This window comes from Diospyros lotus, chromosome 3, assembly GCF_014633365.1.
Source record: "Diospyros lotus cultivar Yz01 chromosome 3, ASM1463336v1, whole genome shotgun sequence".
Lineage (NCBI taxonomy): Eukaryota > Viridiplantae > Streptophyta > Magnoliopsida > Ericales > Ebenaceae > Diospyros > Diospyros lotus.
In genome coordinates, this window is record NC_068340.1 from 30017934 (window position 1) to 30032290 (window position 14357).

At 33.6% G+C, this 14357-nt stretch overlaps 1 protein-coding gene across 15 annotated transcripts in view; it reads left to right on the top strand.

Annotated features, from left to right (window-relative positions):
* Positions 1-14357, top strand: part of LOC127796598 (scarecrow-like protein 14) — a 165522-nt gene that overhangs the window by 75241 nt on the left and 75924 nt on the right. For 3 of the 15 annotated variants that reach the window (XM_052328803.1, XM_052328805.1, XM_052328818.1), the window contains exon 1: positions 9213-9541. In XM_052328803.1, the coding sequence (XP_052184763.1) occupies positions 9458-9541 (84 nt within the window). In that variant the 5' untranslated portion in view covers positions 9213-9457. Of the gene's footprint in view, positions 1-9212; positions 9679-9975; positions 12159-14357 lie in introns of those variants that run through there. The other 12 variants (XR_008022028.1, XM_052328806.1, XM_052328828.1 and 9 more) reach the window with 9 other exon arrangements.

Here is a 14357-nt window from a genome sequence, read left to right on the forward strand (position 1 = left end):
TCATTCATTAGGTTTGGATTTACATAACCTAATATATCTTTTATGCCACACAAAAAATATTGTCATTCTTTACTATTAGGCATTATCTCTAGAAGGGGACATACCTTCTTTCTTTGGGAGTGAGATCTATAGATCTCTTCCACTAGTCATGTGCAATGAGTATCCACTATCAAAATACAATTTGTTTCCCATTGTGGTTCTCACGCACATCTACAATAACGCCCTACTTTCTTGGGCGCGTTATAAATTAGGACAATTCCAAGACAATAAATTTTTCTTTTCAAACTTAATTCTAAATCACATCATACCTTGAATTCATCCCAGAATTCCCAATCATTTTTCTCGTAAGAAAATCACTATACACATCAAATGCGGAAGCAAAGATCGAAACCTGATATCTTAACATTAATCATAAATAAATTCAACATTCCTCAAAACGTTCAGAACCTAAAGTAGCAGAACTTAAATACAGGGGCTACGTAACATACATTTCATTCTTCATGCACTCTGATAAGTGTCATTTCATGCCTCATCTATCCTCGTATCTGCTACAATCTCCACTTGGAACGTTTGAATATTTCAGGGGCAAAGCCCAAGCTAGATGATGAATCATCTAAGTAAGGGTACAGAAAACATATTTCGTGTATGAATGCAATGTCTTTCATCGTAGGTATCAACTGCACCCCTCATGCTACCTACCATTTTTGCGGCCCCCTCTTTCGAAGCTGAGGTGTATGGGTGCACCCTTAGTAAAGCAGCAGTGCCAGTTCGTACTCCCTATGACCTCAAATACGAGTGATCAATGATATCAACGTGTATTTATGCATTTCATAGTCATGTCATGTATACAGTCTACGTGATGGATTCATATCAAGGCATGTCAATATGATGAAAACATTTTCGAGGAACATAAGCCACTTACTAACCAAGCATTTTTCATAAAACTAACTTTAATTGAGGAGTATCACTTACCTTCTTAAGCTTATCGGGTCACCTTAATATTCGTGTCTTGCCTCATAATTCGTGCATCGCCTCGATTTGTGTGCCAACTTCAAAATTTGCACAAGTCTTTTCAACTTAAGCCTCAAAGTACCCTAATCACCACAATTATTTAAATAAACATTAAAATCTATTTTTCCATAATTTCTTTAATTTTCTCTCTATTTCTTCCTATTTTTCCTCAATAAATCCAAACTAAATATTTCTAAAGATATTTTCTCAAATATTTCACTACGAAAATTCATAAAATAATATTCTGAAATTTATGGAATTTTCTAGAAAATTTTATTTACCTTGACTTAGTCCCTCCGGTTTCCTCGGTATACATGTCATATCCTCAAAACGTGTGCCCGGGCCGATTTTCTCACCAAAATCTCTGGGATATCACCGAAACATAATTTCCTATTTTTTGAGATTTTTTAGGATTTTTCCCATCATTTTTCTATTTTTTTCTTCCTTTTCTTTCTTTTTTTCTTTTTCTTTTTCTTTTTCCTCCACTTCATCTTCTTCCTCCTCTCGCCCCTACCATGCGCCTGCAACTTCTTCTTTCCTTCCTCATTTTCTTTTTTCTTCTTCTTCTTCCTTTTTCCTTCTCTTCTCTCCCTCCTACGCGAACAGCCTCTGTTTCATCTCCTTCCCGCCGCCACCGCCACTACCAACGCCTCCGTCTGCCTCCGCCTCGTAGTCGCCTCCGCGCCGGCCACCATCGCGGCCTCCTCCGTCGCGGCTACTACCGCGCTCGCACCTGCTAGCTGCGCATCGGCCATGGCTGATCGAACCAGGCACTGCCGAGGGTTTCGGCCGCCCACGCCGTCGCACTAGCCTCCTCAGCCTCGCCGCCCGACGTCCATGCCTCCGCCGGCCTTCAACTTAGCTGCTGCTGCTGTCGAACACGGCCGCGGTCGTGGCCCCCTGCTCGCGGCCATGGCTGTCGCGATCTGGTTGCTTCCAGCTCTCTCTCTCGGATTGCCCAGCCCAAACTCGATCTTTCCCTCTCGATCTCCCTCTACCTCTCCCACTTTCTTGCTGCTCTGAATTTGGCCAAATGCATCTCAATTTATAGGCGAGCTGCTGTACGAGATGCATATATATATATATATATATATTAGATCACATTAATTGCACAATCTCTCAAATTTGGCTGCCATATCTTCTTCCTCAAATCTTGCTGCCGCAATCTCCCAATTTTTAGCCAAAAATCTCGGCCATTAAAGCTTCACAGAAGCTGCCTCTGCCATTCACGCACCTATGCACATGCATATATATATATATATAACTATTTATTACACTTTAAATTAAGAGAAATTATACATTAAACCCCAATTTTATCATAATATCACTTGGGCAACTCCATAATTTCAATTATACCCTCAAACACTGGATTAAATTGCATTTTAATACTGAAAACGCAAAATTAATAATTTCGAAGCTTAGTTAAAAGAACGATTTCGCCCCAGTGTTCTCACCGGGCTGTCGTTTTATCCTAAAACCACTGAAGGGTTGCTCACTACGCAAAACCGAAGCCTCCCTAGGGGTCCGTTGATTTTTCAGGAGCCTCCTACAACGATTCGGTTTTTCAGCCTAAATGGCAGCTGTATTTTAGCTGTACCGAAAATCGTTCCGAATTCGATTTCTTTCGATACCATAAATCCTATCTCGATATGCTCGTCGAGACCATATAATTTTCCTTAGATACTTTCATTCTGAGGCATTCCCTGCAGTCGATTCGGTACTTATAAGTGCTATCAAACCAATTTTTCGGTATTCTAAACTCATTAAAATTACGTGGCAACCTTATACAAACATGGGGTATTACATCTACATATTTGATAAGATCACGTTTTAGGTTTGGACATCCATTTATAAACGGGTCCCTTGAATCTTTCTTCATTGGGATTAAATGATTTAATTATTCTTGATGTATGTGGATGAGGAGCAACATTTAAGATTTTATGATTTAACTCATTCATTATTTGTATTACCCCTTTGGGTATCCACATTTGTACTATGTTATTTCTCTTTACTTGGGGTCTCCATCTAGGTTGTTTCCATTCTCTCTTAGGTATTTTGCACATTGGTTTGGGTTTTGAAATTTTCTTTAAAATTAATATGGCTAAACTTTTTTTCTACGGTTTTCTTTTCTACTAATAATTTATCATTTTGAGTTTTTAATATTTTGTTTTCTTCTTTAAGATTAATTAATCGATCTTTTAATTTATTTTCATTTTCTTTCTTGAGTTCTTGTGATTTTTCTTTTAAGTTCTTTATTTCATTCTTTAATTTTTCATTTTTTTTTTCTTTATGATTCTTTTTACTTCTTTCTTAATAGATATATATTTTATATATAGTTCTTTGCATGCTTTTTGTAATTCTTCTAACTCTAAATTATCTTTCTCTTCTTCATCTTCTTTTATAGTCATAAAGCATACATGTGCATTTTCCTTATTGAATTGGAATGTCTCACTAGAATCATTCATATCACACGTGGAAATGACATTTCTCTTTGATTTCTTGGCTCTTTTTTCTTCCTTCTTCTTTTCTTTTTCTCCTCACATTTGAATGCTAATGTTTTCTTTTCATTATACTTTTTAGCATCCTTATTCATTTTCCTTAGCATTCTAAAAATATTTGAAACTTTTTCGAACGATCCATTCAAATTACTAATTGTCTCACTAAGTCACAACTTACATTTTTTATATTGAGACATAAGAAAACTCATTTTAAAATTATTAATTCTTTCATTAATTCTCTCTAATTCTTTCCATAATTCATGAGATGTGGAGCATGAAGACAATTTTTCACACTCACTAGACATTAAAGAACTAAGAATTAAATATCTTGCCCTATGGTCCATTTCTATTTTTCTTAGGTCTTCCTTTGACCATTCTTCCTCATATTGAGAAGATAGATCAAATCCATCCCTAACAAGTCTCCTAAAAGATAGATTATGGAAATGATATAGGATTCCATCCTAATCTTCTAAAAAACATAATCCTTTCTAATGAGCATTAGAGGACTAGAGGGGATTGAGACATCACATAGAGATTGGCTAAAATAAGAGGCCATTATAAAATCTTATCCTAAGATTTGAGATTGATAATCACAAATATTTTATGACCATCTGTGATACCAATTGTTAGTCCCTTAGGGTATAACCACTCAAGAGGGGGGTGAATTGAGTGATTAAAATTTTTCTCAATTTTAATAAATATTCTTGATTAATGATTTTATTGAAAAATATATATTTGATAAATAAAATAAATTATATTTGAGATTAATAATAAATATAAGTCACAAGATATAACAGAAATAAATATAATGAGGCACAACAATATTTATAGTGGTTCGGTGTCTTCACACACACCTAGTCCACTCTCCCAAGATCTAACCACCTTTGGAGTTTCACTAAATCAAAATTACCAAGGTTTCCACACTAGCTCACCTTGAAAACTAAATACACATCTAGATTATAATGGGTTATAGGCAACCACTACATCAAGATTTTTTCTCTATCTTACCTTGAAAACTAGATTCATCTAGATTTTAACGAATCTAGGAAACCTATATAATCCAAAATAATAATTTAAATGTTACAAATAATTTGTTTACACTTGGACACAAATAAGCAATTAAGAATAAATTATACAAGACAATAATATTTAAATAAATAAATAAATTTATAATCTCAAATGGAGAAATTCGAATTTGTTGTAGAGGATTTGAAGAACTTTTCTCTTGTCTCGTGGCTCTCGATGGATGTGTAATAATGCTTCTAGAGTCTCGAATTGTTTGGATGTTTTGCTTGAGAGCGTTTGAGAGCTTTCGAGTTCTTTGGATATGTAATAAAAGTACTTGGATACTCAAAAAATAAGTTTAGAGGCGTATTTATAAACATTTTAGCCGCTAAAGAAAATGTTAACATAAAGTTTGAAATTTAAAAATGTTTAAACTTTCTCAAACAATAAGAAAACATGTCTCACCTTTAATTCAAAATAAATTTATACTTTGCATGAGAAATTAAGATTTGAAAATTCAAATATAAGTTTTTGAGACATAAATGATTAAAATAAGAAAACATGTCTAAAAGTAATCTCATTTAATTCAAAATAAATTATTTTTAGTATGAGTAAGAGAAACATATTTAAAAATAATTCTCCTTTAATTCAAAATTTGAAAATTCAATTATAAGCTTTTGAGACATAAATGATTAAAAGAATAAAACATGTCTAAAAATAATCTTCTTTAATTCAAAATAAATTTACTTTTTGTATGAGAAAGAGAAAACATGTTTAAAAACAATTATCCTTTAATTTAAAATTTGAAAATTCAAATATAAACTTTAGAGACATAAATGATTAAAACAATAAAACATGTCTAAAAATAATTCTCTTTTAATTAAAAATAAATTTACTTCTTGTATAAGTAAAAGAAAACATTTATATCATAAAAATATTTTTATTAATTATCAAAACTTAATTAATATGAGTAAGTAGGCTCAACATGTAGTCCAAAGATGGATTGTGTATTTTGAATATTTGTTTATGTAGTCCCAAGATGGATTGTGTATTTTGAATATTTGTTTTTTATGAGTAAATTCTGTATATTAGATTAATTAAATTTTGTGTGTAAGTTCATAAATGAAGGGGGAAATGATATTCAAACAGACTTAGTGTTTAAATTATGGGAGAAATTTATGTGTAATTTTGTTGCACAATTTCCAACCAGAGTTAATATTTTACATTGTTAGTCCCTTAGGGTATGGCCACTCAAGAGGGGGTGAATTGAGTGATTAAATTTTTTCTCAATTTTAATAAATATTATTGATTAATGATTTTATTAAAAAATATATATTTAATAAATATAATAAATTATATTTGAGATTAATAATAAATGTAAATCACAAGATATAATAAAAATAAATACATTGAGGCACAAGACAATTTGTAGTGGTTCGGTGTCTTCACATACACTTAGTCCACTCTCCCAATGTCTAACCACTCTTGGGGTTCCACTAAATCAAAATCATTAAGATTTCCACACTAGCTCACATTGGAAACTAGATACACCCCTAGATTACAATGGGTTCTAGGCAACCACTACACCAAGGTTTTCTCCTTAGCTTATTTTGGAAACTAAATTCATCTAGATTTTAACAAATCTAGGAAACCTATATAATCCTCAATAATAATTTAAATATTTACACATAATTTGTTCACACTTGGATACAAATAAACAATTAAAAACAAATTATACAAGGCAATAATTAATATTTAAATAAATAAATAAATTATAACCTTAAATGGAGAAGTTCGAATTTGCAGTAGAAACTTGAAGAACTTTTCTCCTCTTGCCTTGTGGCTCTTTGATGGATGTGCAATAATGCTTCAAAAGCCTCAAATTGTTTGGATATTTTACTTGAGAGCGTTTGAGAGCTTTCGGGTGCTTTGGATATACAATAGAAGTACTTGGATACCAAAAAAATGAGTTTGGAGGGTATTTATAAACATTTTAGCCACTAAAGACATGATTAATATGAAGTTTGAAATTCAAAAAATATTTTGGATTTCTCAAACAATAAGAAAACATGTCTTACCTTTAATTCAAAATAAATTTACTTTTTGTATGAGAAATCAAGATTTAAAAATGTAAATATAAGTTTTTGAGACATAAATGATTAAAATAAAAAAATATGTCTAAAAGCAATCTCTTTTAATTCAAAATAAATTTACTTTTTACATAAGTAAGAGAAAATATATCTAAAACCAATTCTCTTTAATTCAAAATAAATTTATTTTTTGTATGAGAAATCAAGATTTAAAAATGTAAATATAAGTTTTTGAGACATAAATGATTAAAACAAAAAAATATGTCTAAAAACAATCTCTTTTAATTCAAAATAAATTTACTTTTTACATAAATAAGAGAAAAAATATCTAAAACCAATTCTCTTTAATTCAAAATAAATTTACTTTTTGTATGAGAAAAAGAAAACATGTCTAAAAGTAATTCTCCTTTAATTTAAAATAAATATACTTTTTGCATAAGTAATAAAAACACTTATCAATAAATGAAAATTCGAACATAAACTTTTGAAACATAAATTATCAAAAGAAGGAAACATGTTTAAAGAAAATCCATCTTTAATTCAAAATAAATTTACTATTTGTACCCACTTTTAATTCAAAATAAATTTATTTTTTTATATGAGAAAGAAATGCATTTATATCATAAAAATATTTTTGTTATCATCAAAACTTAATTAATATAAACAAGTTGGCTCAACATACACAATATTAACCAAGCTTTGATTGCAAAGAGAATGAGTATGACACTGCATCCGCATTAGTAAGATGCATTCTATGCTTGAGTTAATGAACTATGCTTGAATAGACCAATGATGCATTATCTAAATGGTAAATTTGGGAGTGGGAGAGATAGAATGAAAATAGATTGGAAAGTGTTTTTTTTTTTTATAGGGAAAAAAGTGATATAATAAAATAAAAATTACATATATTTTTACTTCTAATCCAAAGGTTGGGAACTACCTTAATTTTGAAAAAAGTATAAAAAATTTTATAAAAAATTATTACCAAATAAAAATATGTACATAACCAAAAAATACACAATTGTCAAACCATGAAAAAGTGTTTGAACATGTTGTCAAACACTTGCTGAGTATAAGACAAAGTGAAGATGGGGAAATTAATAAGATCACCAGATGTTGCACATCTCCTCCATCTCATCTTCGGTCCAAACAGAGTTAATATAGTGGTGGTAATTTTTTTATATCTTTATTTATTTTTTAATAAAAATTAATTTTTATAGGATAGTGTGTTGAATTTCTTAAAAAATGCCTTCATTAATTTTAAGAAAAAAATAAATTTACATGTTCATGCTCTTAAAGGCAATATTAGATGGAATAAAGGTGAATTAGAAGCCCACTTAACCCAACGTCAATGGTGAACCAAATTGAAAAAATATTTAATTTAATGGTAATTTCACATTATCAAATTGAAAAACTTTAACCCATTTTTTTGTAAAATTTTAACCCACACTTTTGATGTATGATAATATAATATTTGTTTTTTTATGTAGTTATAATTTGATATCAGTAGCACTGACTAGTATGCATTTTAATTTTAATTTATTTTAGATTGCAGAGTAAGTGAGGTGTTATGCATTATTTGATAAACCATGTTTAATGTTTAATTATTTCACGTTCAAATTCAATATTCGATTTTTTTTAGTTGTACCGTGCTTTCAGGCATGGATTATCCCTAGTGTATATATATATGTGTGTGTGTGTGTTAGACACCAAAATATTTTTATTTATAACCTCAAAATTGTGGGTAAGACTAAATTCGATAAACTCATAAAAATCGATCCTAGAAGCTAGTTGACTTATTTTATTACTCATGACTTGTAAACTCATAAAATCGTACAAGTTAACTCACGATTTTATCAACAATCATGCTACGTGATAGTGAAGAAAAGAATAAAGGAGACAACAAAGACTTCATCCTTAAGGGCAGGCAAAAGGAATGGCCGAACAAGCAAGCATCGACTCGGCTTTCTAGATTTTATCTATTGTTTTCCTTTTATACTACACCCAAAATGATGTTGTTTTGAAATTTTGGTAAGTTTGGTTAAATTGATAACAAAAATCGAATCAATACCCAATACGGAACTTTTTCAAAAACTAACCGATTATTAAATAATTGAACTGATTGGACATAACCATATGGCAGGTCTTACCTCTTGAAATATAAAATATTTCTTAATATTTATTTAATTAAGTTAAAATTTAACATAAAATAAAAAATAAAATTCAAAATATGGATTATGGTGTAATAGAATACACAGTTGATGGTTGGTTTCCGTGAATCAAAAATGATGATTGATTTGTTTTTATTATTTAATATTTTGTATTGAATTTAACTTAATTTAATTCAATTAAATAAATATTAAGAATAATGTAAATTTAAATTAATTAAAATAACTTCATTTCTAATATGAGGTTTGGGGTAGGGTTTAAGGGTTGTTATAACCTTTTTGAGAAGATTTAAAAGTTAATTTGAAAAAAAAAAGTAAAAATTTAAGGAGTGTTTGGGTAAAAAGAAAAAAAAGGCGAGATGAGATGATTCACAATCAATTGGGGATCTTAAATAATAAATATATATACATACAGCCTTTTAATTGGCGGGTGGGTTCTGTTCCCACTTCCCACTGCTGCTGCCAGTGGAGGGAGGCAGGGAGTGAGGGAGAAAGAAGCCAACGGTACCATTCCTTTGAAGAAGAATGGGTTGGGTTATTCATGTCGAGTCGGAGGAAGTTTCCCGGTCATAAACTAGAACGCCAGGTCTACATCATCGTTTCAGATAAGTCTCCTTCATTTGGACTAGGCCAATTCCTTCAACTTGACTATTAGGGTTGACTGGTTTTAGCTCATTTATTATATATGGTTCTCATCCCCCCTTTTTTTAATCACTGCCACTGGGCATCCTTGTTACAGCGATCTTTATTGAGTTCTGTCTCATGCGAGGTACGGGTTCTGCTTTATTCTTGTTTTGATTTTATATTCCCAAATCGGGGTGAATATCCCATACAGATTCTTGAGTTTCGCTGTGCTTCTAATTGATCTCTCGTCTTTGGGAACGGTGAAATTGGGATACGCATCACGTAACGATTCTTCAGCTTCTTTTTTTCTCGGATTTTAATGTATCCATCAAGCTTTATCTAATTTTTTTTTCATATCTGGGCGACGATTACTTATTTTATTCATATTATCTTTCTATTGATTCTGTTTCGGTGAATGCTGTTTCTGTTAGAATTCCTTTCAATTTCTAGGGTTCTCTAGCTTTCTTATCTGGTTATAGCAGTTTCTCTTTTAATCTCTTTTACTACCTTTGTCGTAGTTCTTTCTCTTGGTTTGGTGTTTTAATTTAGCTTATACAAGCTGTCAGTTTTGAACATCAGCAGACCACAGGTTTAGTTCTTGAAGTTGGATTTCCGTCAAATTTCTGTACCAGGAAGGTGTCCATGGATTTGTATCACCGGTCATTTTCTGGTTCCACGGATGGATGTGAGTCAGAACAGGAGTCTGTTTCAGCCTATTCAGATCCTAATTCGATTACAGGATTTCAACTTGAAGATGTGAACCGACAATATGAATACTCGAATGTTCTCCCCATTTCAGGTGGTCCAGCCCCTGCAATTCACTCCACGGATTTGTCTGTGAGCTGTAGTGGAGATTCTGCAGAAAAATATGATTTCTGTGACTCTGTTCTCAAGTACATAGACCAGGTATTAATGGAAGATGACATGGAAGACAAGGCCTCCATTTTTGAGGACTCCACTCTTCATGCTGCTGAGAAATGCTTCTATGATATACTTAATGAAAGAAATCCTTCCTTGCCCAATCTGGTGATGCCCCGTGAGGAAACAACTAGCGCCCAATGTAGCAGCAGTTACGGTGGCAGCTCTTCTGATGCTGACATCATGGTTAAATTTGGTGCAAGTATATCTCCTCTTATGCACGTTCCTTCTGTTGACCATTCATTACTGACTAACTCACAATCATTTTCCTCTATAAGATTCCCTTGTCATAGTGTTATTGAACCCGTGAAGTCTGTTGTGAATTGGGGGGGGATAGAGAACCCAAGGAACATTATACCTAGTGAAAATGGCGTAACTTTTAATTTTGTAGCATCAGCTATAGCAAAGGAAAAGGATGAAGGGGACTGCCAGGGTAGTTTATCGAGGGGAAGAAAATGTCTTCACCGAGAGGAGAGTGCCTTAGATGAAGGGAGAAGTAACAAGCAGTCGTCAGTAGATGTTGAGGAGTCTGTTTTACACGAGATGTTTGTTAAGGTATTGTCCTTTGGCGAGTCTGCATTACACACTTCTGATGATGACCTGCCAACTGAGGCAGGCAGAAAGGGGCGGGAATATGAGCAAGCAAAAATATATGATGAAGAAAGAACCTACTACAAGAAAGGAATTGCGAAAAAGGAAGCACTTGATATGAGGCGACTCTTGATACAGTGCATGCAATCTGTGGCAGACAATGATCTGATGACAGCAACTAAACTACTGAAGCATATAAGGTTGCTTTCATCTCCACTGGGTGATGCATCCCAGAGGTTGGCTCATTACTTTGCTAATGGTCTCGAGGCACGCCTGACCAGTTCTAGGACCCCAGAATATAAACCCTTTTCTGTCCAGTGCTTAGTGGAAGCTGATGTTTGGAAAGCTTATAAATTGTACGCGTCAGCATTTCCTTTCCTGGGGATTTCTTATTTCGTTGCAACCCAAATGATCATGGAACTGGCTGAGAAAGCTACTTGTCTTCACATTATTCATTTTGGTATTTCTCTTGGCCTCCAATGGCCCCCGCTTATTCGCCGTTTATCTGAAAGACCTGGCGGACCTCCCAAGCTTCGCATAACGGCAATAGACCTTCCCCAAATTGGTTTCCGACCAGATGCAAGGGTTAAGGAAACAGGACGGCGTTTAGCAACTTATTGTGAGAAGTTGAAGGTTCCATTTGAGTACAATGGCTTCGGACAAAAATGGGAAACTGTTAGTGTTGAGGATCTCAGGATTCAGAACGAGGAGGTGCTTGTTGTTAACAGTTTGTACCAGTTTCAACACTTACTTGATGACACAGTTACGGAGCGTAGTTCAAGGGATGCAGTTTTAAACTTAATCAGGAGGATTAATCCAGATATTTTCATACATGGAGTGGTTAATGGCACCTATAATTCCCCATTTTTTGTATCACGGTTCCGGGAGTGTCTCTTCAATTTCTCTTCTTGGTTTGATATGTCGGATGCTAATGTGCCGCGTCATAATCAGGATAGAATCATGCTTGAGAGGGAAATGTGGGGGAAGGCCATTTTGAATATCATAGCATGTGAAGGGTTAGATAGAGTTGAAAGGCCAGAGACATACAGGCAATGGGAGATTCGGACACTCAGGGTAGGGTTCAAGCAGCTTCCTTTGAATCAGGAGATTCTTAAGGAAGTAAGAGCTAAGATCAAATCATCGTACCACAAGGAATTTTTTATCGACAAGGCCGACAAGTGGATTATGTGTGGATGGAGAGGTCGAGCCTTCTTTGCCATCTCGTCTTGGAAGCCTGCCTAGCTAGCTGTTAGGTAAGCCTCTACAGCATAGGATGATGAAACTATATACGAACTTTTATGACTTCTTGTTTTAGTTAAACATGATTTTCTATTATTAAGGACAGTGAATATCTTTAACGTTATGCATGAAAAATTTTTATTGTTTAATTTCTTTTGATTTCAAATCACCCTTGTTTTACTGTCTGTTTTTTCTGCTATCCTAAGATAACCACAACAACCACTATCAGACTCACTACATTAAGTACACAAATATTTGTAGGTTCAACTTTGGCCAAAGAGGCCGCAATATCTTCTTACCATTGGGCCAACCCTAGGGACAGTGCCTGCCCCCCTTTTTTTTATTTTTATGATTCAAGTGTCTGGATTTTACCCGCCTAGTTTTATAGGAGACTGGCCTTCTCCCCTAATTCGGCCTTTGGATAAATCAGATGCGCTCACACCTTATAAATTTTCAAGTGGACACATGGTAGTTTCTATTAAATGGGATATTTTTATCTCTACCAAAAATTAATTTCCAATCACTCCCAAAGAAAGTTGAGAGCTTTACTCTGGGGGCGTCAATGCCACCTTTTCTTCTGGTTTGTGTTTGTGTGCGTATATATTTTATATTTTATAAAGTTAACTTATCTATCTCTTTTTCAAGTCAAGTTTTTCTAAAATTGTTTGGCAAGTATCTATAGCTAGAGGTGACCAAAAATTTGAGTTAATCGAATCGAACAAAATCTAAAATGGCGGTTCAGTTCAGTTCAATTTGTAGAATGGTTCAGTTTGATTTGGTTTTTTTTGAGTATTTGGATTAATTTAATTTAGTTAAATGTCTTTATTTAAAAATTAAAATAATTGAATCAATTAAAATATTAAAAAAAGACATCATTTTTGGCTAAATTAACCCCACTCACTCATAAAATACTCATTTTTTTAATTTGATTAGAGAGTATTAGAGAAGCAAAGCACTTTCCTCCCCAGCTGCCCCTCCCCTTCCCACCCTCCCATCCCTCTTTGCCTTTGGCCCTTTGCCATCTCCGAGTCTCCACTTTCCATTCTCCAAATTGCTGTCAGTTTCCGATTCGATTTGCTATAGACAAACTCGTCGTTTGCCTATGCTACGTCTTCTTCGACTCTTCTTCATTTTTGGTCTTCTATCTTCAGTTTTTTGTTTCGTCTTCTTCGGTTTTCGTCCCTATCGTCTCGACTCACCATCACTGTCCCACACCCCTTACGACTCTCCACGACGCTGACCGTCGTCTTCTACTCTTCTTCATCCCTCTGGTGAGTCTAGTTTCCGACTCTTCGCCGCCAATCCACACCCCTTGAGACTCGCGGACTATATTCTCCTTCGTCGATCTGGTCTGCGACTCGCCCATCGTCGATCGTCATCTTTTTCGCCTTCTTTCGTTCTTCATCCCTCTCCTCTGCAACTTGTCCATCATCGACTGTCGTCTTAAAAGGTCATTTTTTTTTGGCGAATCGATCGAACTAAATTATATTTAAGCCTATGTGGTCTATTCGGTCTATGGAGCAATTCAATCGACTGGGTTTGATTTTTTGTTTTAATTCAATTTATTCAGTTTTACCAAACCAACCGAATCCTAGCGACACTTTTGTTGGGCAACTCTGACAACTCTGATTACTTTTATTTTTTATTTTTTTGTCTAGTTTTGATCTAATAAAAGTCTAAAAACAGCACGAATGGAATTCAAACAAGTTTCGCATGGTTTCCCATAGAAATTGCTTATTAAATGCACTAAATTCTCAAGCATCCTGATGGGGCTTCTCATGATATATGGGAATTATCGTGGCTTCCTATCGTGCAAAGGAAGCGATGCTTTAATCTATTGACTCTGCAAATGATCAAAGTCTCAAAGTCTGATAATTTAATCAATATAATTAAAGCACTTTAGTCTTCACAATAACTGCCATCGCATCATATATTGCATATCACGCTACCACCACGACATTTGATCTTAATTAGAAGCATAAAATAAAAATGCATGGTCTCAGCCAGTTCAGCTGTTGTTGGAACATTTTCAACATTAAAAGCATTACTTTTGAAAAAAATCATATTTATCAATGAAAAGATATAATTAATTATTCATTAACTTCTAACTATCAAAATAACTACTTAAAATAGTTCCAACTCAAGTAAAATACCTTAGTGGTTATGCTAATAAAAGTTTCAACTCTTAATCATGAAGGGATATTACTCTTTAT